General features: G+C 50.5%; 1 protein-coding gene across 1 annotated transcript; it reads left to right on the plus strand.

Annotated features, from left to right (window-relative positions):
- Positions 1 to 1,643: 1,643 nt before the first annotated feature.
- On the plus strand, positions 1,644 to 11,493 carry AJUBA (ajuba LIM protein). The gene is made up of 8 exons (XM_021099246.2): positions 1,644 to 3,028; positions 6,401 to 6,502; positions 8,182 to 8,249; positions 8,368 to 8,430; positions 9,151 to 9,281; positions 9,366 to 9,417; positions 10,413 to 10,481; positions 10,928 to 11,493. The coding sequence occupies exons 1-8, from the start codon at positions 1,993 to 1,995 to the stop codon at positions 11,051 to 11,053; spliced, it is 1,647 nt and encodes a 548-aa protein (XP_020954905.1). The 5' UTR covers positions 1,644 to 1,992; the 3' UTR covers positions 11,054 to 11,493.
- The last annotated feature ends 11,598 nt before the right edge of the window (positions 11,494 to 23,091 follow it).

Consider the following 23,091-nt stretch of genomic DNA (forward strand, 5'->3'; position numbering starts at 1 on the left):
GCATCTCAACTTTTCATAAGATTTACTCTCCCATTCTAACGCCAAAGGAGCAAAGCTCCCAAATGTTAGAAAATGTAGGTAATTGGAAGGAAGCATCCAGGTTCTCCTTCCCCATGGGGAGACAGGAAAGGAGGGAGAAGCTTATGGCTGATTCTGAAGATGGCACGCAACAGCAGGTTCTGGATGCAACCTGAGAGCTCCCCTGGGTTACTAATGCTTTCAGTCCTCCTTGCTTCCACCCTAAGAGTAAACTCTCCTCTGGATCAGAGAGATGCTGTAGCCCTGACCAGGGAAAGAGGCTGATTCTCAGGAGAGATGAGGGCAGGGAGACAATGCAGCTAGGGCAGAGAAGCCAAACAGTTTGTGCCAAATTAATTTCCCCAAAGATATTAACCTCCTTTCCTTCCCCTTTCCCTAAGGCCACACTAAGATTGTAAAAGGTGTTCAGAATGTTGAAGTGAAAATAATATGCATGATTTGTTTGCATATAATTTTCATACTAATTTACTATCCAAATGCAAAGGAGTTATTTTCCCTCTCCATTTTCCCCCACACCCTACCCCATGCCCCTGATGTGCTGGTCTGGGCAAAATCCATTGGCTGATATTTAATCAGGTATGTTCAGCTTCAGCCAGGGCTTCCTCTTTTCCTTATTCTTGAGCCTCCTAGTATGGCCAGGATTGGCCTCTTTTGCTTTTCCACCTTGATCATTTTCACTTGCTATCTCTTCTAAAGAACATATTTTTTCTTCCGCTTAAGTTGATACTTACTCTTTATCACCAATCTCCTGTGGGCCAACCAAGGGCGAGGCCTTTGCTACCCCTAAAAACCAGGCCTTCTATCCCCAGTCACCAGAAATAGTTGCTAAAAATCTCATTTCCCAACACCAGGGGGTGTCTATCGATCCCTCTATCAGCCCTACCCTGAAGGTAGAGATTAGTCCCAAGCCTTTTTCTCTCTCCTTTCACACACACACTCTAAAACTCCCTCCCTCCAACTGCAGAGTTTTGGATTCAGAAAGTTGTCTTTGCATTGCAGCTTATCTGTTTGTCTCTCATTCTCTCTGGATTCGCACAAATTTGTCTTTTTCTTGGCCTATTCAGCCTTCGGTCTCTGCAACACCCGCGATCGATCCCCTTTGGTCTGCTCTCTTTCTTTCCATACCTGTCTTCCACAACCTCTCTATAAGGGCTTCCTCGCTCTGAACCTCTCTGTGTATCTACATTTCTTTTCTCTCCCTGTCTCACTATTTCTGTATCAGTCCCTCCTCATCTCTCCAGCAGTCCTCATACTAGGAACAAAGTCACGGTGTTTGCGCAGAACAAGCCTCGCGTCGCCGGGTCCCGGGCCGCGACATTCCACGGTGCCCCTCCGCGCATTCCAACTACAAACAAAGAGTTCCCCTCCCCTCCCCCACTTTTTCCTGTCCCAATTCTTGAGTGGTGTAGTAGCTATTGCCCAAACTGCCCCTCGCCCTTTTTTAGCCGTCAGTCGGCGGATCTCCAGTTCCAGGACAGTTGGCACCAGCACCCGCTCTCCCCTCCTCCGGCGCACCAGATTCCTGCGCCGACACCCCTGTTTCTTTCGCACTCAGCGCCCCGCCCCTCCAGGAAAGTAGATCCGGCCAGGCAGACAAAAGTTTGGGAGAGAAGTTGGGTCCGTGCTGAGTGTGAGAGCGAGGGGGGCGGGGGCCGGGGAGAGTGGGGCTGCCGGGTGAGTCGGCTCGTGAACAGATAGACCTGCGGAAGGCACAGCCACGGCCGTCGGCCCTTCTAGCCTTGCTTAACCCCTGATGCGCGGGGGGACGCAACCCCTGTCGCTGGGGGATGCTGCGGGATTCTTGGCGCGGGGCATCCAGGCCACCCGCTAAATCCCGGTGCCTATCCTGTGCCCCCGGGGAACCCGAGTCCAGCCGCAGGGAGAGAGAAGCGGCCACCGAGACGCTGCAGGGTGCCGGGCGGGGAGGGGGCTGGAGTCCCCAGGCCCGAGGGCATGGAGCGATTAGGGGAGAAAGCCAGTCGCCTGCTAGAGAAGTTAAGACTCTCGGACTCCGGCAGCGCCAAGTTCGGCCGCAGAAAGGGTGAATCTAGCCGGTCTGGGTCTGATGGGACCCCCGGGCCGGGAAAGGGGCGTCAGAGCGGATTAGGGGGACCTAGGAAATCAGGGCCCCGTGGAGCTACTGGGGGACTTGGGGATGAGCCGTTGGAGCCAGCCCGGGAGCAAGGCCCCCTGGATGCTGAGCGGAACCCCCGCGGCTCCTTTGAGGCGCAGCGCTACGAAGCCTCCTTTCCCGGGGTGCCACCTCCCACCCGGGCCTTGCCTCTACCTCAGTCATTGCCCCCTGACTTTCGGCTGGAGACCACGGCCCCAGCCCTAAGCCCCCGCTCCAGTTTTGCCAGTAGCTCAGCCAGCGACGCGAGCAAGCCGTCCAGCCCCCGGGGCAGTCTGCTGCTGGACGGGGCGGGGGCTGGTGGAGCCGGAGGTAGCCGACCCTGCAGCAATCGTACCAGCGGCATCAGCATGGGCTATGACCAGCGCCACGGCAGTCCTCTGCCTGCCGGGCCTTGCCTGTTTGGCCCACCCCTGGCTGGGGTTCCGGCAGGCTATTCCTCCGGAGGGGTGCCGTCCGCCTACCCCGAGCTCCACGCTGCCCTGGACCGACTGTGCGCTCATCGGCCGGCCGGATTCGGCTGCCAGGAAAGCCGCCACTCATATCCCCCGGCCCTGGGCAGCCCGGGAGCTCTTGCCGGAGCTGGAGTAGGAGCGGCTGGGCCCTTGGAGAGACGAGGGGCGCAACCCGGACGACACTCGGTGACTGGCTACGGGGACTGCGCCGCTGGCGCCCGATACCAGGATGAGCTAACAGCGTTGCTGCGCCTGACAGGGGGCACAGGTGGGCGAGAAGCCGGCGCCCGCGGGGAACCCTCGGGAATTGAGCCGTCGGGTCTTGAGGAGCCGCCGGGTGCGTTCGTTCAGGAGGCTGCCCGGACCCGGATACGGGAGCCGGAGTCCAGAGAAGACTACTTTGGTGAGTGAGAGAAGTGGTGAGGGACGGGGAGGGACCCGTCACCGCATTTGGTTCCCCTCTGCCCCGACGGCCAAAACTGCCTGCGCCAGGAGGTCGGAGGCAGAGACTCAGGGCTAGGAAAGAGGCAAGAGAAGAATTCCCTTCCCACTGGGTTTCAGATGGACCACAGGCACCCTATTCCTGCTAAATTCACCCCCTCCCTGTGTGATCTCCAGTTCCTCAAGCTTTAGAGCCTGGGTTTTTCTCGGTAGGAGGCCTCGTAGGGAGGGGACCAAGTGGGGCCGTGAGAGCATCCCCCATCTTGCTACCCCCTCGGCGGTGGTGCCCCTGCAGGCTCCTGCGCGCCGCGCCCCCACCCGGGCCCAGGCTCCGCCCGCAGGAATTCGGGGAATGCGCGGGTGGGGGGCGGGGCGGGCGGGCAGCGTGCGTGCCGGCTCCTGCCCGGGCGCTCCAGGTGCCCGCGGGCGGGGCCGGTCGCGCGGCGCAGGGCGGAGGTGAGGTGCAGGGGGTGGGGGAGCTGCCTCCTAACACGCGCGGAGCTGTGGCTGCCGCGGTCGGGGATATGGAGCCCGAGGAAAGAATGAAAGCCCTGGGACGAAAAGCAGGGACCCTACTGCTGACCGGCCCCGGACCTGCTGGACCTGCTGGCCGGGTGCCTGCGTGGGCATTTAAGAGCTGGTGGCTTCAGATTCTATTTTCCCCATCCTCCGGAAGTCAGGGCAGAAGTCTTGGCCACCCGGACAGCATCACCCGTGGATGGTTGACGAATGTGTAAAATTGCCAGAAATAACCTGGCCTTCGCATCTGGCCATAACCCGCTCAGAATTCAGGCACGAAGTAGCCCCTTACTTCCTGCTGCTAAAGAAACTTGACCGCTACCTTTCGCCCCCACGCAGTTACCTTCCAGAAGTATTAATTGATCATATGTCTCAGCTATGGAGGGAGGCTGGAGGCAGTGGGATCTTGAACCATCTTTCAGCCAAGACCCACAAGTACCACATCACTATATTAAAACAACCAGCTAATCTGATTGTGACAGGAAGTACAGGAAGTAGAGGCCTCACCCCCAGGGCAGTGGGTCTCTAAAGTGTTCGCATCATCTTCTCACCTTTCTCACCATCCATGTTCCTGCCCTGGGCCCCATGTTCTAGAACTCTGTGGCTAGAAATATAAATAGGGAGAGGAACCCAGCCAGGGAAGGAAAGTTGGAGAAGAGGTTCAGAGGTAACAGGGCTGCCGACTGGAAGGGCCTGCCAAGTTCAACTCCATTTCCCCCCCCCCCACTCCACCCCCACCCGAAAGGGACAGCCCAGAGCAGATGATGCCTTGGTCAAGGGAGACTAAGTGACAGGATCCTTTTAGCAGTTTCCTTTTGAGGCCCTGGAGAAGTGGCTGATGGGTGGAAAGATGTTTCAACTAAGCCATCAGAACCAAAAGGGAGGATCTGGGAGAAATTGCAGTAAAATGGCAGGTAGAGCCTAGGTGTGGATATGCTGGGTTAGAGGAGGTGATCGGACACGCCTGAGCAGTTGGCTTGCCCAAGATGTCCAAGGCTTTCCAAAGAAATGGCTCTGGGAGTTCCCATCATGCTCAGTGGTTAACGAACCTAACTGGTATCCATGAGGACGCGGGTTAGAGCCCTGGCCTTACTCAGTGGGTTAAGGATCCTGCGTTACCATAACCTGTGGTGTAATTTGCAGACGTGGCTCAGATCCTTTGTGGCTGTGGCTGTGGCTGTGGTGTGGGCTGGCAGATACAACTCTGATTGGACCCCTAGCCTGGGAACCTCCATATGCCATGGGTGCGGCCCTAAAAAGACAAAAAGAAAAAAAAAAAGAAAGAAAAAAGAAATGGCTCTGACAGGGCCCCCTGCATGGCAGTCTTGGGGCAGAGCTCCCTTCCCCTGGGGAAGCCACATTTTGACCCTGGTGTGTGTGTCTATGGGGGGCTCCTCTCCCTGGGGGCCAGGTGGCCTCCTCTGATAGGACCCTCAGCTTGACTGTACCCTCCTCCTCCTGCCCCTAGTAGGGGCCCTCTTCTTTGGCTGCAGCCTTGCCCAGCTGCCAGAGGGCGGGAGCAGGACAGGCCTGGGCCCATCAGCCGCTGCAGCTGCCGCACGGGCTCCCAAGCCCCTGGGCAAAGACTGGGATGGGCCCCAACAGGCAAGGAGTGTGGCAGTGTGCCGAGGGGGGGAGAGGTGGGGCGGCGGGGTGAGTCGGGCCCGTTGGGATCTGCTCCCCAAAGACAGGCTCTAGCCCTCACTCATGGGCCTGGAATTGGGGAGTGGAGGGAGGGAGGAACACACCCAGGAAAGGCGGGCGCCACAGCCAGGTGTTGCGTATTTTAGGGGGGATGTCAGGGAAGACTGTTTGGGCTCTGTTCCTCCTGTGGTAGAAGATGGCAGCGAGACATTAGGGGTTCTGCTGCCCTTCCCCCCTCCTCTGCCACCCTCAGTCCCTGGAACACACCCTGCATTCTCAGCAGTCACCTCCCTAGAGGAGTCACACACACTCGGTCCCCTCTGCACAGGGCTCTCTGCTGAGCCAGATCCTACTTTCCATCTTTGGAAGCCTAGAGGTACAGAAAGGTCATTCTGTGGCTGAACAGCCGCAGTCGATTTTACAGATGGGGAAACTGAGGACCCTGGGAGGCTCTCTGGGCCTGGCCTGCTTTCTCTAGGAGGTTTTTTCCAGTCTGCCACTGGGCCCTTACGGACTCATCTCTCTGACTGTCCCACACAGTGCAGCTGGGATCACAGGGCTCCCAGGCAAGGGTCTGTTTAGTCTTTTCTCCTCAACATAAACCAAGTATCTGAAGTCCAGGGATCATATCTTTGACTTTCTCCAATTTTCCTCAGTATGGGCACGATGTTTTTGCTAGGCATTAAATAGATATTTAGAAAAGACCTGTTAATGGAATTCCCATTGTGGTGCAGCAAAAACAAATCCGACTAGTAACCATGAGGTTGTGAGTTTGAAACCGGCCCTCGCTCAGTAGGTTAAGGATCTGGCGTTGCCGTGAGCTGTGGTGTTAGGTCGCAGATGCGGCTCGGATCCTGTGTTGCTGTGGCTGTGGTGTAGTCTGGCAGCTGTAGCTCCGATTCGACCCCTAGCCTGGGAACCTCCATATGCCGCGGGTGTGGCCCTAAAAAAGAATAGGGAAAAAAAAAATACCTGTTGATTAGTCAGTAAACAAGTATACGTTGGCCCAGCCGAGACCACGATATATCTCATCTCCTCTCTCTTCCCAGAAGGGAGCCCATCAAAAGGAGGCTGCAACGGGTGGTCCTCTGCCGTCAGGAACCATGAAAACTCCCTGGTTTTGAGCAAGGGGAGCGGGGTGTGATGCTCACAACCTCTTCTCTCTTCTCAGGCACCTGCATCAAGTGCAACAAAGGCATCTACGGGCAGAGCAACGCCTGCCAGGCCTTGGACAGCCTATACCACACCCAGTGCTTTGTTTGCTGCTCCTGCGGTGAGTGAAGGCCCCGTGAGTGAAGGCCCCCACCTGACCAGACCTTCTTCGAGACCAGGGCCTGAGGCCCCAAGCCCTCCCCGCACATTCGCACTCCCAAGTGCCCAGGGCAAGCAGGGCTTGTGCCTCTTCATTTGCTAGCCTGGTCCCCACCTTCTCTCTTGCGGCCCTTCTCTGTGCTCTACCTGGCTCTCCCGCCCACTCCCCTGTGTTGGGTCAGCCTGTTGGAGTCAGCCCTCCCTTTTAGCCTCTTCCCTCCGCTCTGTTCCTCCCTCTTTCTTCTGCCTTCCTGCTTGCCCAGCCTGGACTCCCTCCCAGCCCTCCGGCCTCTCCTTCGTGGGGTTTGGTCTTGGGCAGTTGCCTGGGGCGACAGTGAAAGACTGGAATGTGGGAAGGGCGGGGTGGGCTGGGGGAGTGGGGTAGCTGTGGGGTGGGGGTGCGGAGAGGGGGGTTTTCTCTTGGCTGGTCAGAGTTCAGCCACCTCGCTGGAGTGCAGGCCACCGGGCCATGCCAAGCTGATGACATCACGCTCCAGGAATGCCTGCTGCTGTTAGCTCAGGAGGCCCGCCTGGAGAGGGGGTGCTCCCAGCCCTTCCCTCACCTCCCTCATTTGCCCCCCCCTTCCCCACTGCCTACCCACTCCGATTCCTTTGCTGAACCTTTAATCTCCTATCTCTGCCTGACTCTAGCGCTCAGCTTTTCTCTCCCTGCCACTCCCAGAGTGTTAGGTTCATCTCTCTGTTTGCCCTTCTGTTTATAGGGCCTCTCCTGGGAATGTCTCTTTCCTTCCCTCTGCTCCCCTGTGTCTCATGAGTTTTTAAGTCAGCTTTACTAAACCCCTGGGCAGAGCTGGAAGTGGGGATTTGGATGAGAAGAGGGCAGAGGTGGGAAACGTGCCCATTCTCCGCCCTGGTCTCATTCCTCCTCATACCTGATAATTTAGACACCCTGCAGCAGTTCCTGGGTGTTGGTTTCACGGGGAAGCTCCCGCCTTGTCTGCCTACAGAAGATCCTGGACTGCTTCTGACCCCCGAGACGCTGGGTTCCTCTGAGCTTGGGGAAGCAGCCTAGTGCAGCAGGAAAGGGGACCGACTTGGCTCCCAAACAAAGCGCTTTGTCCCCAGCAGCAGTTCCACTATGTCCTGACCTCCATGGAGCCCATCCCTGGGAGACAGGCAGTGCTAGGAGAACAGGATCACTATGTTCAGGCAAAGGGGCTCCTGAGTTGAAAGGTCCCAGAGGGCAAAGTCCCTGACAGTGTGATTGTCTCTGAGCACATCGTATGGCACCTTAGAGCTCCTTGATCTTGTCCTCCAGCCTGTGGTTGGCTCTGCTTCCCAGGCGGCTCTGTGAATGAGCGTGGGCACCGGAGAGGAAGGCACTCATTGAAAGCAGGGTGATAAAAAACAATAATAATAATAAAAAGTAAAGCAGGGTCAGAGAAAACTGTTGAGGAGGCAGGGGCTGGAGGAGCAGCAAGCGGGGGAGAGAGGAATTGACAGGCTGAGATCAAAGCAAAGGGGAATTGCATCAGGCGGAGTATTTGCTTGGGGAGACGGGACAGACAGCAGTTAGGAGGACAAGCACTAAAGTCCAGATTTAAATGCATCATGCCTTGTGCGGGACACCCCGTGCCTGGACCCTGGGAGAGGCTCCAGCCCCTTCTCTACTGCTTCTAGGGCGAACTTTGCGATGCAAGGCTTTCTACAGTGTCAACGGCTCGGTGTACTGTGAGGAAGATTATCTGGTGAGTGAGTGGTCCCTGGTCCTGGAATTGGCTTCCGCCCCCTTCTTGGTGGTCCTCTGGGGTTCTACCCATCAGGTCATTCTCAGCCTGTTAACATCCTCTCTTGATCTCCTCCTAGTTTTCAGGGTTTCAGGAGGCAGCTGAGAAATGCTGTGTCTGTGGTCACTTGATTTTGGAGAAGGTAAGAAAAGCATCTTCAGCTGAGACTGCGAGGCTCAGGGGCCAAGGGGAGAATCAGGAGCTAAATGGATACTGAGAAAAGGCTGGGGGAGGAAACCTCCCAGCAATCACTTGCATCCATTCCTCTCAGAACAGCTGTTCATGGTGGCTTCTTTCTGCCTGTGGGATCAGGTCTGGACTCCTCAGCCTGCCGCCCCCAGGCTTCTATGATCCGGCTCCTCCCTAACTCTGCAGCCATAGCCAGGTCGAGTGCCTAAGCTAGGAGTATGGGGTCCTGGGTCTTAATCCCCTTCCTGTTACTGACTGGGATCAGCTGGAACTCAGTTATCTGTTCTCTAAGGAGGGACTGGGTTGGCGTGGTGCTTCACAGCTCTGGCAGCCTAGCAGATCACCTGGGAAGAAGTAAAGAAAAATACCAACACTGGGCATTACCAGAGACTGTGCTGAATACTTCTGGGTGGGACCCAAGCATTGATGGGCTTAAAACCTCCCTGGGTGACCCTGATATGCTGCCAGGGCTGAGAAACACTGGCCTGGATGCTCTCCAAGACCTTTTTCAGGGCTTCTGCCTCCATTTGAAGACCCTTGGTCCTCCCAGATTACATAGCAGTGTTCTGGGAGGAGAGCAGCGGCTCTGATGGGGTTGGCAAGAACAGCAGGGAACGTCATTGGTAGCCGGTAGCCAGAGAGTGGAGACTGATTCTGCTTCCCCCTGGGCCAGATCCTCCAGGCAATGGGAAAGTCCTACCACCCAGGCTGCTTCCGATGCGTTGTTTGCAACAAGTGCCTGGACGGCATCCCCTTCACCGTGGACTTCTCCAACCAGGTGTACTGTGTCACCGACTACCACAAGTGAGTCCACCCCTTGGGGTGTGGTGTGGAACTGGGCTCAGGGATTTCCCCCTCCTCAGCTCATCTCCATCCTCTCTCTTTCAGAAATTATGCTCCTAAGTGTGCAGCCTGTGGCCAACCCATCCTCCCCTCAGAGGTCAGTATGTCTGGGTCCTCCCGCAGGGCAGCCAGTGCTGCGGCCGCTGGGGAGGGGCTGGGGACATGCTGCCTGGCCTCCCATGGGAGGCAGTGGTGCTGAGGAATGTATTCTGAGAAGATTCCCGTGTGACTCTGCTCTAGGGGTCACCACCCTGACCCCAACATCCGGGCCTGGACTTGTCTGACAGCCTCACTGGGCCCAGCCTCCATCTTTTTGCTCCCAGGCCAGAGAAATAGACTTTCTTTGAGGTCAAGGTCACCAGCTCCCAGATTAGGGGCTAGAAAAAGGTGGAGAAAATCCTCAGGGCCGGTAGGAGGGGGTCAGAAGTGATTTCTGCCGTGTGTGCCAAAAGTGAGCCTAGGGAGCCAAGCCAAAAGCCCATGAGGAACCAGACCCTGTTGAGCTTCCCCGCCCCCGTCTTAGCCTGCTTATGCGGCCTGCCCCTTCCTTCCGCTTTACTTCCCCCACAAATGGGAGAGGTAGGTAAGGCCCGAGCCCCTGGACAGAGGGAAGGCTCTGTGAGGGGACAGGCCCTCTTGGAGGCAGCACCAAGGAAGGAGAGGTGGAACGTTCGGTAGGGTTTGCAAAGGTCGTCAAAGCTACAGATGATGGAATTCCTGTTGTGGCACAGCTGAAATGAATTGGACTAAGAACCATGAGGTTGTGGGCTTGATCCCTGGCCTTGCTCAGTGGATTAAGGATCCAGCTTTGCCGTGAGCTGTGGTGTAGGTTGCAGACGTGGCTTGGATCCCATGTTGCTGCGGCGGTGGTGTAGGCCAGCAGCTATAGCTCCGATTAGACCCCTAGCCTGGGAACCTCCATATGCTTTGGGTGTGGCCCTAAAAAAAAAAAAAAAAAGAAAAAAAAGCTACAGACGATGGCAGAGAGGTTCCGGAGGCCTCTGTGTGATCTCCCCATTTGGGTGGGGGCGGTGGTGGTGGGGAGTTCTGGTCATGCTGCTCCTGTGCCCATGGGCGTGTGCGTTATTTCAGGGCTGTGAGGACATTGTGAGGGTGATATCCATGGACCGAGATTACCACTTTGAGTGCTACCACTGTGAGGTGAGTGTTGGGGGCCCCAGGCTCCCAGAGGAGAGTTGGAATGGGGTTAGGGGAGTGGAGTCTGTAGGAGAGACACAGGGCCCAGGAAACCAGGAAGGTGCTCTGACCCATCGCCAGCCTCTTCCTCATCTGTCCTTCAGCCACTGTCTCTGGGCCTGGTTGTTTAGTCCTTTCTAAATCTGGCTTCTCCAGAGTCAAGACTTCTAAAACTAGGGACTTTCCTGGTAGCAGCTGGAAGTGGGAGCCCATCTCATTATTTCTGCTGTAGCAGCGACACCTGGTGTCCAGCTGAGGTATTTTCTCGGGTTTCTCTTCTGGGAGTCCATCCCCTCCCACACCCTCACCCCCCTTCTTCTAGTCGTTAGGAGTCTGGTGTTAAGCAGGGCAGACTCCCAAGATGTCCCCGGTGCCTGGGCTGAGGTGAACCAGGCGTCCTTCTTCCCTAGGACTGCCGGATGCAGCTGAGTGATGAGGAAGGCTGCTGCTGCTTCCCTCTGGATGGGCACTTGCTCTGCCACGGCTGTCACATGCAGCGGCTCAATGCCAGACAGCCCTCTGCCAACTACATCTGAGATGCAGTCACCGCTGCCGCCACCACCACCACCGCTGACAAATTCCTCTGGCCAGTGGGCCCCTCTGAGGCCAGGTGGGGCAAGCAGTGCACTCTGCAGGCCTGGCAGAAGAGTCCTCCAGGGAGGGCCCCAAGGGCCAGCGACCCAAAGATCAAGACATTCCAAATGGATTGTGGAGGAGGAGCCCTCCAGTTGCTAGAGTGACTGGCCTTTTTTCCACGTGTGCAGCCTGTGCCGTAACATATAATTCAGGCACACACACAGCCGGGTTCCAGTACCTTCTAAAGGAGTTCTCTTGTGGCACAGTGGAGTAAGGATCCGGCATCATCGCGGCAGCAGCTTAGGTTGCTGCTGTGGCACGGGTACGATCCCTGGCCCAGAAACTTCCATATGCTGCGGGTGCGGCCAAAAAAAATAAATAAAAATTTTTTTAAAAAGGGCCTGATGCTAGTCTGTATCTCCAGTATACATTTGTGTATGAGTCAGTGTTTGGATTCTGGTTTATAGGAAGAGAGGACAGCATGGGAGCTCCTTTTTGTATTTTTAGGGTCACAACTGCAGGATATGGAGGTTCCCAGGCTAGGGGTCGAATCAGAGCTGTAGCTGCTGGCCTACAGCAAAGCCACAGCCACACCAGATCCAGGCCACATCTATGACCTACACCACAGCTCATGGCAACCCCAGATCCTTAACCCACTGAGGGAGGCCAGGGATCGAACCTGCGTCCTCATGGATACTAGTTGGATTCATTTCTGCTGAGCCACAAAGGAAACTCCTCTCCTCACTATTTTATACCCTGCACATGGGGCCAGTCATGTTCTTCCTGCAGTATCTTTTTTGTTTGTTTGTTTGTTTTCTAGGGCTGTATCTGTGGCATATGGAGGTTCCCAGACTAGAGGTCAAATCGGAGCTGTAGCCGCTGGCCTACACCACAGCCAGAGCAATGCAGGATCCAAGCCTCATCTGTGACCTACACCACAGCTCACAGCAATGCCAGATCCTTAACCCACTGAGCAAGGCCAGGGATTGAACCTTCACCCTCACGGATGCTAGTCAGAGGCCTTAACCACTGAGCCATGACGGGAACACCTATGGTATTATTTGATGAGGTGGAAACTGGACATTGAGTTACTTCTTGGCCACCACCCCCCTTTCTTTTTTTCTTTTTCGACTGCACCCACCTCATATGGAAGTTCCCAGACCAGGGATTGAATCCTAGCCTGAGCTGTGACCTAGGCCACAGCTGCAGCAATGCCGGATGCTTCACCTGATGTGCTATGCACGGGGGATGGAACAGTGCCTCCGCAGAGATAAGCTATATCATTAACCCACTGCGCCATGGGAAACTCCACTGGCCCGCTTCTGTCTGTGGACTAGGAGAGCTCTTTACCCTCCCGATGGGAATGGGAGCCAGCTCTGGGCAGGCCTGTTACCTGTAGTTCCTGTTTCTCAGGGACACATGTGGGCCAGGGGAGGCTCGGTGGCTGCCTGTATGTGGTTCTTCTTCCCCTCAGCAGGGGGAGGTAAGGACTGGGCCTCTGGTGTGGAGTTGCTGGGTAAAATGTCTAGGTAACCTCTAGTCACACTGTGTACATCTCTCAAGCCCATTGTGTGCATATATGGGCACACACACTCTCTCTCTCTTCTCAGGTCACTCTTACGCTTGGTTCGTTACACTTGGTCTCCAGACCTGCTGCCTTCTCAGAGGGAACCAGGATTCTATCCACTGCAGTTCCCAAAATCTGAGACTCCAGGAGCCCAAGGGACAAAACACTGCACTTGGCTCTAGTCAGTTTGGTTAGACCTCTTAAAATCAATTCACTGAAAACTTACTTGTTTAAAACTCACTTCACTTAATGACCATTTTGCCAAAAGCTCAGACCTCTTCTGGGTATTTTTATAGCCATTTAGTTGTCTATTCTTTTTTGTCATGCTTATGACAAAAGCATGAATTATTAGCACCATAAGTTTATCAAATTTGCAGCACTTTGTAAATAATGAGATTGCTTCCTACCTTTATGGATATCTTTTTCTGCTTTACCTAATTTTCAAGCACTTTTTTAAAAAATTCAGTTTCTAGCAGAGTTCCCGTCATGGAGCAGTGGTTAACAAATCCGACTAGGAACCCTGAGTTTGCGGGTTTGATCCCTGGCCTCACTCAGCGGGTTAAAGATCTGGCGTTGCTGTGAGCTGTGGTGTAGGTTGCAGACGCGGCTTGGATCCTGCACTGCTGTGGCTGTGGCGTAGGCCTAGGCCGGCAGCTACAGCTCTGATTAGACCCCTAGTCTGGGAATTTCCATATGCCGTGGGTGTGGCCCCCCCCAAAAAAAAATTCAGTTTCTAGGAGTTCTTGCTGTGGTGCTGTGGTTTAAGGATCTGGCATTGTCTCTGAGATGGTGTGGGTTCAATCCCCAGCCTGGCACAGTGGGGTAAGGATATAGCTGCAGCTGTGGTGTAGGTCATAGCTATGGCTCAGATTCCATCCCTAGCCTAGGAAATTCTATATACTATTAGCATGGCTGAGAAAGAAAAAAAAAAAAAATAGGAGAAGGAAACTAATAGGACTGAGATAAAAGGATTGGGGAAAAAACGGTGAGCTAAAGTATTTTTATTTTGTTTTATTTTTAGAAGGCCCCCTAGTCCAGAGCTGGCCTGGGGGCATTCAGAGCCCTAATGGTGAGACTCCACAACAAGGACAAGGGTCTAACCCACCTAAGTCCTCTCCATCCTTGTCTCCTTTGCAGCAAAGAAGACCTAAGACTGGGTCTTTGCTGTTGCCAGTTGCTTGTGTAGCGCCCTTGGAGTGTCCACGCTTGGTCCTGGTCGCAAAGTAGGCCCTATGGTTTGACCTTGGAAATCTGAGCAGACTGTTACCGAGACGTATAGATGAGACCAGTCTAGCCGTGATGGTAGGAGAGTCATCAGAGACAAATGCCATCCACCATGGGTATTATTTCACCTGATCTTAGAATGGATAGTGTTGACCCATGTGAAGGGAGCCAAGGCACTGTCCAAGCAGGGAGAGATGGGTTAGAAGGAACATCTACTAACACCTGTTGGTAGTGGTTAGGCTTGTATCCTGGAGAGTTAGAGCCAAGTGTGCTGTGAGTTTAGAGATAATCTCGTCATCTCCTTTTACTGAATAAAGAAATAGAAATTCTGAGTACGCCATATGGAAATTCCCAGGCTGGGGGTCAAATCCAAGCCACAGCTTTGACCTACTCCACAGTTGCAGCAATGCAGGGTCCTTAACCCACAGCAGGAACTCCAAACTTTCGAAGACTAATAAAGAGCTTATCATCAGTAGTCTGCTCTTCCCCACCCCCATCAGGAGGACTCCTTGGCATGAGTAAACTGTAAATGAGATGAGCACTTCATTATGATGGATAAATAGGGCAAGTTTTAGTGGGAAATTAAAAGGAACACAAGAGACAATAATGAAAACATTGGGTTTTGTTTGTTTGTTTGCTTTTGCTTTTTAGGGCCACACCTGCAGCATATGGAAGTTCCTAGGCTAGGGGTTGAATTGGAGCTACAAGCTGCCTGCCTACGCCACAGCCACAGCAACACAGGAACTGAGCCGCGTCTGTGAACTACACCACAGCTCACAGCAACATCAGATCCTTAACCCACTGAGAGAGGCCAGGGATTGAACCCACATCCTCATGGATACTAGTCAGTTCATTACCACTGAGCCATGAGAGGAACTCCAAACTTTCAGTTTTTACTGGTGCTTTTTTATTAATTAGATCTAGCAGTCAGGAAAATACCTTTAAAAGCACAATAGGAGAAGCAAAGGAAATATACTGCAGGAGAGTCCCTGTCCTTGAGGAGGTCACAGTCTAGCCAGGGAGATAAATGCACACATAAAATGTGGTGAGAAGATTACAAGCAACCTGTCAACAAGTGCAAAGAAATTGAGTGTTACAAACAGAAGACCTAATGTGCAGGGTACAAATGACAGTGGTGAGACTTGGTCTGACTTAGAGTGTAAATCAGAAGGTGGCAGCCCATAGGGTAAATCCTGCTCCCAAACGTGTTGAGTTTGGCCCACTGGGAGTTTTTTTTAATAGTATTAACTTGAACCCTGGTTGAAGAGGGGAAAATGCTAGCCAATAAATGTAGAAAGAATGACAGCATTGGAAAAAAACAGCATTTTGTGAACTTTAATGAAATTATTGATGCTGGCAGAAATTATTTTTGTTTGTTTGTTTTGTTTTTGTCTTTTTGCCTTTTCTGGGGCCGTTCCCGCAGCATATGGAGGTTCCCAGGCTAGGGGTCTAATCGGAGCTACAGCTGCTGGCTTACGCCAGAGCCACAGCAGCACGGGATCCAAGCCGCGTCTACAACCTACACCACAGCTCACGGCAACGCCGGATCCTTAACCCACTGAGCAAGGCCAAGAATCAAACCTGCGACCTCATGGTTCCTAGTCGGATTCGTTAACCACTGAGCCACGATGGGAATTCCTGGCAAAGATTATTAATTGGTGTTAAAAACCATAGGTGAAATGATTGGTGGACTACTGCATGTTCTTACAGCGCCAAGTGACACTATCAGTTTACCATATGGAGGCCAAAAACGTAACTGTGTGTTGGAGGGATCAGACTGTCATCACTCGTTTCCTGGAATCAGTCTTGGTATCACTAACCAGGAGACCAGTTCTGGTGTGAGGCAAACACATAACCCAACCTGGCATATAGCCTAGCTGCTCCGCCCCTACAAAAGCCCCATTAGAGGAGTTCCCATGTGGCACAGCAGAAGTGAATCTGACTAGGAACCATGAGGTTGCAGGTTCAATCCCTGGCCTCACTCAGTGGTTTAAGGATCCAGCATTGCCCTGAGCTATGGTGTATGTCGCAGTCGCCTCTTGGATCCTGCATTGCTGTGGCTGTGGCATAGGCTGGCAGCCATAGGTCCAATTAGACCCCTAGCCTAGGAACCTCCATATGTTGCAGGTGCGGTCTTAAAAATAAATACTTTTTTTTGGTCTTTTTGCCTTTTCTAGGGCTGCACCTTCAGCATATGGAGGTTCCCAGGCTAGGGGTCTAATTGGAGCTGTAGCTGCTGTCCTACTCCAGAGCCACAGCAACGCAGGATCTGAGCTGTGTCTACGACCTACACCACAGCTCACGGCAATGCCGGATCCTTAATCCGCTGAGCGAGGCCAGGGATTGAACCCGAAACCTCCTGGTTCCTAGTCGGATTCGTTAGCCACCGAGCCACGATGGGAACTCCTAAATACATTTTTAAAAAAGAAGCATTAGGAGTTCCCGTCGTGGCGCAGTGGTTAACGAATCCGACTAGGAACCATGAGGTTGCGGGTTCGGTCCCTGCCCTTGCTCAGTGGGTTAAGGATCCGGCGTTGCCGTGAGCTGTGGTGTAGGTTGCAGACGCGGCTCGGATCCCGCGTTGCTGTGGCTCTGGCGTAGGCTGGTGGCTACAGCTCCGATTCAACCCCTAGCCTGGGAACCTCCATATGCCGTGGGAGCGGCCCAAGAAATAGCAACAACAACAACAACAACAACAAAAAGACAAAAGACAAAAAAAAAAAAAGAAGTATTAGCTATAGCTTGCAGTTTATAGGAAATATTGGGGATAGAAAAGCAAAGGACACTAGGAGGAAGCAAGGAGACAAGTCTAGGAGGTGACACATGCTGCAGGGCAACTCAGCAGCTCTCTTTAGCAAATCAGTATAATTTTTGGGGGGTCAAAACTGCTAGATTAAAGAGACTTAAGTTATATAATAACAACACAACACATGGTCCTGGGATCCCTATTGGTTTAAACAAGTTGCTATAAAAGATGTTTGGGGTCTACTGGAAATGTTTTAATATGGACAGAGAATTAGATGGAGTAAAAATCTACTCAGAAAGGTCAAAATCATTAACAAAATACCAGTTCCAAAACAGGGTAATCATATTTTTCTTTTCTTTTTAGGGCTGCACTTGAGGTCTATGGAAGTTACCCAGGCTAGGGATTGAATCAGAGCTGCAGCTGCCAGCCACAGCCACAGCCACAGCCACAGCCACAGCCAGATCTGAGCCACAGCTTGCAGCAAGACTGGGTCCTTTAACTCACTGAGTGAGGCCAGGGATCAAAACTGCATCCTCATGGATACTAGTCAGATTCTTAACCCACAGAGCCAGAACAGGAACTCCATGTTTTGCTTTTAAAATGTCTATATATTTATGAATACAAAATCTGAAAGGATATGCACAAGGTGATCTCAGAGTGGTGAGAATAGGTTTTGTTATTGTCGGCCTATGTCTTTTTTCTTTCTTTTTTTCACCCCCAGCTATGCTATGCCTGTGGCATGTAGAAGTCCCCAGGCCAGGGATCAAACCTGTGCCACAGCAGTGAAAAAGCTGAATCCTTAACCCAATAGGCCACCAGGGAACTCCGTACACTTTCCATTTTTATACAACATGTGCGTACTGCCTCTGTAATAGTAATAAGCTGTTACAAATAACTGGCTGCCAACATTTGTAAATTCAGGAGATTTCACATAAAAATATGAAGAAAGTTATAGGAAGTTCCCCCTGTGACTCAGCGGTAACAAGCCTGACTGGTATCCATGAGGATCCAGGTTCAATCCCTGGCCTTGCTCAGGGGATTAAGGATCCAGTGTTGTCATTGCCGTGGCTGTGGTGTTAACCTGCAGCTGCAGCTCTGACTTGACCCCTAGCCTGGGAACTTCCATATGTCACAGGTGCAACCCTTAAAAAAAAAAAAAAAATCTGGAAATTACATATGAAGACTGGGTTTCTAAAGTTTTTTGAGCTACCAGATCTGTCATCCCTGGGCTTCCATTCCCACATGGCAGCAATTGGGCAGAACTGATGGCTGCTCCTTTATTTGGTGTATTTTCTCCTTAGTCTGTCATTGTCCCCACCACTCTTTAGTCTGTGCCCTTCCCACATTAATTACCTGCCTGGCTCCCATAGACTTTTGAGTCAGTAACCCTTGATTTGAATGATCAAGGGCTGCCTATCCATAGAGCCTCCCATTATCAATAATTTGAAAATACCAATAAATTAGCTTTGAAATGCTGCCCAAGAAAAGCACACATTCCAGAAACATCTATGCCTGGATTTTTAGAAGGCAACCCAGTCATGGGAAACCCAGATGTAATACTTAATCTACTTAGCTACCATGGTTGAATACTGTAGATTAGTTTGGAAAAATTTCTCTTTAGGGAGTTCCCATTGTGGCACAGCAGAAAAGAATTTGATTAGCATCCATGAGGATGAGGGCTTGATCCCTGACTTTGATCAGTGGGTCAGGAATCCGGTGTTGCCACGACCTGTAGTCTAGGTGGAAGATGCAGCTGGGATCCCCCGTGGCTGTGGCTGTGGCAGAGGCCGGCAGCTGTAGTTCCAATTCTTGGACCCCTAGCCTGGGAACTTCCATATGCCACGGGTGTGGCCCTAAAAAAAAAAAATAAATAAAAAAAAATTCTCTTTGGTAAATGGAATATAGAAAGTATACTAAATTGCTAACTTCCTCAAGGTTTTTCTTTTTTCTTTTTTTTTGTCATGGCACCTTTATCATAGGAGTCGTTTGAAATTTTACAGTGTGTGTTCTTCCCAAGCATGAAACTCCAAATGCCCTTTGGTAGGTAGGTCTGTTTCTCCCACTGGTTCTGACATAATTTTGAAAGGAGAAAATCTCTTTCCTATGCAGCTCAGTATGAGACAGTGTCATCATCAGTTTAAAATCCGGGGAAATACTTTATCAGCCTGGCACGTGTTGCTGCATTACAGCAGCACATTCCATCAGTTATAACAAGAACTGAACACGCTGTGCTTCACGTCTAGCTTTTCAGAATGATACAAGTCTTCTGAATCAATTTCCTTTAACTGTCTCATATTCCTTTGGCAAAAATGGTTTCAATCTGTCCCATTTTTTGAGCCAAATTTCTCAGCTTTTCTTTGAATCCAAAATTTCCTATCAGTCCTTTTTCATATCTTCACAATAGCATCTCAAGGTAAAACCAGGCTCATTCCTGTTTGTATGACAAAAGTTTCTGTGAACAGTCAGGCAACCTTTGAAGCCACAAGGATTGGGTTTGACCTCCCCTTGGAAGTGTTAAGCAATTGCAAAAAAATGGCACATTATGAACATTTGTTCTAAAATTTTCATTCGATGTCATAGGTTGATTACATATTTTCTTTATCCACTTGCTTTCTCCTTACATCATGTACTTACAAGGGGCATGAAATTTTCTAGCTTAATCATCAATAGTTATGGCTCTGAATACCTTCATTTTCCAGTGAACACCCTTGAAAATAATTCTGAAATCTCTTGACTGCCTGTGAAATTTTTATTCCTAAAACAAGCTTCTGAGTCCATAATACCATAATAAATTTCTGCTACTTGTCTTCAGATACATTCAAAGTTGTATGGCTTAAAAAAATTTTTTTTTATAAACAATTGCTCAGTTAAGTGTGGTTCCATAATCCAATGGCTATTTTAATATCTTAGCTTTGAAACTGGTTAGTTAACCAAATTTTCAGTGGGAGAAAATATTCTACTCAAAGCTTTCCATCAGTTTGATAAGTAGAACACTAAATGCTCCCCTGGAATCTCTAACTCTGGAGCACCGTTCTGTTTACTGGCTAGAGTATGGGAGGCAGAGTGCCTGTGAGGTTCTCAGCAAATCTCCATTCTTCACTGTAATTCTAAACAATGCAGCAAAGGAATGGTCTGAAACGTTAGGCAGACTTTTTCTCAGACTCCCATTTACATTTATTATCAAGGTAAAAACCTATACATGAAACAGTTCCCTTGTGGCACGGGGGGTTGTTACTATAGCTGGTGCTGTGGCATGGGATTGATCCCTAGGCCTGGGACTTCCACATGCTGCAAGTGCAGAAAAACAAAATCCCCATGTACATGAATTTTTTTTTTTTTTTTTTTTTTGCACTTTAGGGCCTCACTTCTGGCATATGGAGGTTCCCAGACAAGGGGTCGAATTGGGGCTACAGCTGCTGGCCTGCCACAGCAATGCAGGATCTGAGCTGTGTCTACGACCTACACCACAACTCATGGCAATACCAGATCCTTAACCCACTGAGCAAGGCCAGGGATCGAACCCACAACTTCATGTTTGCTAGTCGGATTCATTTCCATTGCGCCATGATGGGAACTCCCATGAATATTTTTTTGAATATTTGATTCAAAAGCAGTGCTTCAAGAAGGTAGAGCTGGAGTTCCCGTTGTGGCGCAGTGGTTAACGAATCCGACTAGGAACCATGAGGTTGCGGGTTCGGTCCCTGCCCTTGCTCAGTGGGTTAACGATCCGGCGTTGCCGTGAGCTGTGGTGTAGGTTGCAGACGCGGCTCGGATCCCGCGTTGCTGTGGCTCTGGCGTAGGCCGGTGGCTACAGCTCCGATTCAACCCCTAGCCTGGGAACCTCCATATGCCGCGGGAGCGGCCCAAGAAATAGCAACAACAGCAACAACAACAACAAAAGACAAAAGACAAAAAAAAAAAAAAAAAAAAAAAAAAAAAAAAAAAAAAGAAGGTAGAGCTAGATTGTGGGGAGGATTTATGCCTAATTTATCTTTCTACACCACCCCCTTCACACTCCCTCCCAGAGTCTAGCTCGAGAATACTTGAGCATATTCTTGGCTTGATCATTAAAGAACATGTAAGAAGTGAGTGATTGTATTTTGCATATGGTTTAGCAGAAGGTGAGATGAAAAACACCGATGAAGAGACAGGCCTATAAAGGCCAAACATTCAATGGAACAAATAAAACTATATAAGGTGTTAGCACTGTGGGAGTGGCAAAAAATTCATCCTTTCAACAAATAAGTGCCTCTGTGTGCCAAGCACCCACATGGGGTCATGCAGGAAGCTTCTCCTTAAATACAAACCCAAACAAATGAAGATTTTTAAAGAGGATTCTGTAGTATTTCTCAACAATAAAAAGACATGAACTGAAAAAAATGAATATTGAGACGAGCAACAACATGTATGAAACTCAAAATTAACTATGCTGGGTGAAATAAGCCAGACAAAAGAGAGAACCTCTTTATTTGATTCCATCTATATAAAATACTAGAAAGTGCCAACTAATCTACAGGGACAGAAAGCAGATCAGTGGCTGGGAGGGAATCACAAAGGGGCACAAATAATCACAGACAGAGTGATGCCTACGTTCACTATGTTGATTTCGGTGATAGTTTCACAGATGTACAGTTATGTCAAAACTTAATTAACTGTACACTTTAAATATTGCATGCCAAAATACCTCAATAAAACTGTTGGTTTTTTTTTCTTTTAAAACCAGGACAAAGAGAGAGGGAGGGAGGGGGAGAGAGAAAGAGAATGAATTCTACGGCCTCTCTTGCAATTCTTTCTTGCTCAAGGACCCCAGATGATGTCAATTGTAAGATCCTTTTTCAGTACTTGCTGCAGTTTTAACTGGCAGGGGGGCCTATAGGCTCCATTTTCTCATCTTATGCAGAACTGGCCCGTGAAGTCTTTCGCTTCACCTGGTCTGGTCTCCTTTTGGACCCAGAACGCACCTGTCTCTGCCTCCACTTGCTGGGATGTTTCCTTCCTTCTAAATGATCCAAATTTCCTCTCCCTTCAGGGTCGGCTAAGATGAGATTTATTTTATAGTCTTTCCTATCCATTCCTGCAAAAAGAGTTCTGTACCTTCCTCAAGATTCTCTAGTATTTATAATCTAAACTGTTCTTTTGACACCTTTTTCTGCCTTGTATTATTTGCTTTTCATGTGTATGCCTTATCTTCTCAACTGGATTATGAGCTTCTTCAGGGCTGAGACTGGATCCTATTTATCTTTGTGTCTCTCCCAAGGCACTTAATAAGTGCTTAATCAGTGTCAATTTAAAAACATCTCACTTTGATAGTCCTTCCAAAGCACTTTCTCAGCCATTATCTCATGTGATCATTACATCAACACCACAAGACTGGAGGAGCTAGAAATATGTTAGTTCCTCCTTTTGACAGATAAGGAACCTGAAACCCAAGGTCACATAGTTTGTTAGAGACAGAGATGGAACAGATAATTGCATATAAAAGTTCGATCTAATCCAGGCTTCCCACGGCACTCCCCCTCTCCCCTCCTACCTGGAAACAGACCTCTGCACCCTTCACCTTGTCATTCCCCAAGTGCTTTAGAGCTGCCCAGCCACAGCTTTGTAGTACCATTTTAGAAAATTTGGCAAATATGAGACATGAAATTTCAGTAGATTTCTGATCAGCTCTGAGTCACCAAAGCATGCTTGCTATTTTGTTCCAAGTGCCGTTTGTTAGGGACATTATGCCTGATATTTAATGACGCTGCACTACAGAACTGAGCAAGCATAAATGATTCTTAAAAGCCTTAGAAAATGACAGCACTTTAATATTAAGCACGAAAGGTGGCAGGTGACAAGACGACCAAGGATATAAAATTTCTGCACTGGATCACACTATTGCTCTATGTATTGCTGGCAAGAATTCTCTAGTTGGTACTAAAAGAAAAGGTTAAATTCTCTGCCACCCAGCACACCTAGCCCTGAGATTCCTTCTCCACTACCTCAGACTCTGCTTCTCTCATGCAATTTACTTACTATTAAATATTTTTAAAATAATTCATCTAGGAGTTCCAGCTGTGGCTCAGCGGAAACAAACCCGACTAGTATCCATGAGGATGAGGGTACAATCTCTGGCGCCACTCAGTGAGTTAAGGATCCAGTGTTGCCATGAGCTTCGGTGTAGGTTGCAGATGCAGCTAGGATCTGGCATTGTTGTGGCTGTGGCATAGGCTGGCAGCTGTAGCTCCCATTCGACCCCTTGCCAGGGAACTTCATATGCTGCACCCATGGCACTAAAAAATAATAACAATAATACTGATAATTCATCTAATGACTGGATTCCGGTTGACTTTGCAAAAAGGATGGGGTGAAGTTAACCCAGAGAGAGGTAGGGGGACCCCCTTGAGAGGTGTGATGACATTTGGTCAAAGTCCATAGTCAGCCTGAGGTCAAGCCCAGAGAGGAAGTCAGGGACAAGGAAA

Source organism: Sus scrofa, chromosome 7, assembly GCF_054392235.1.
Source record: "Sus scrofa isolate SSC_HxYL_T2T_F1_AM1 chromosome 7, Sscrofa_HxYL_maternal_Yorkshire_Landrace_v2.0, whole genome shotgun sequence".
In the NCBI taxonomy this organism is placed as follows: Eukaryota; Metazoa; Chordata; class Mammalia; order Artiodactyla; family Suidae; genus Sus; species Sus scrofa.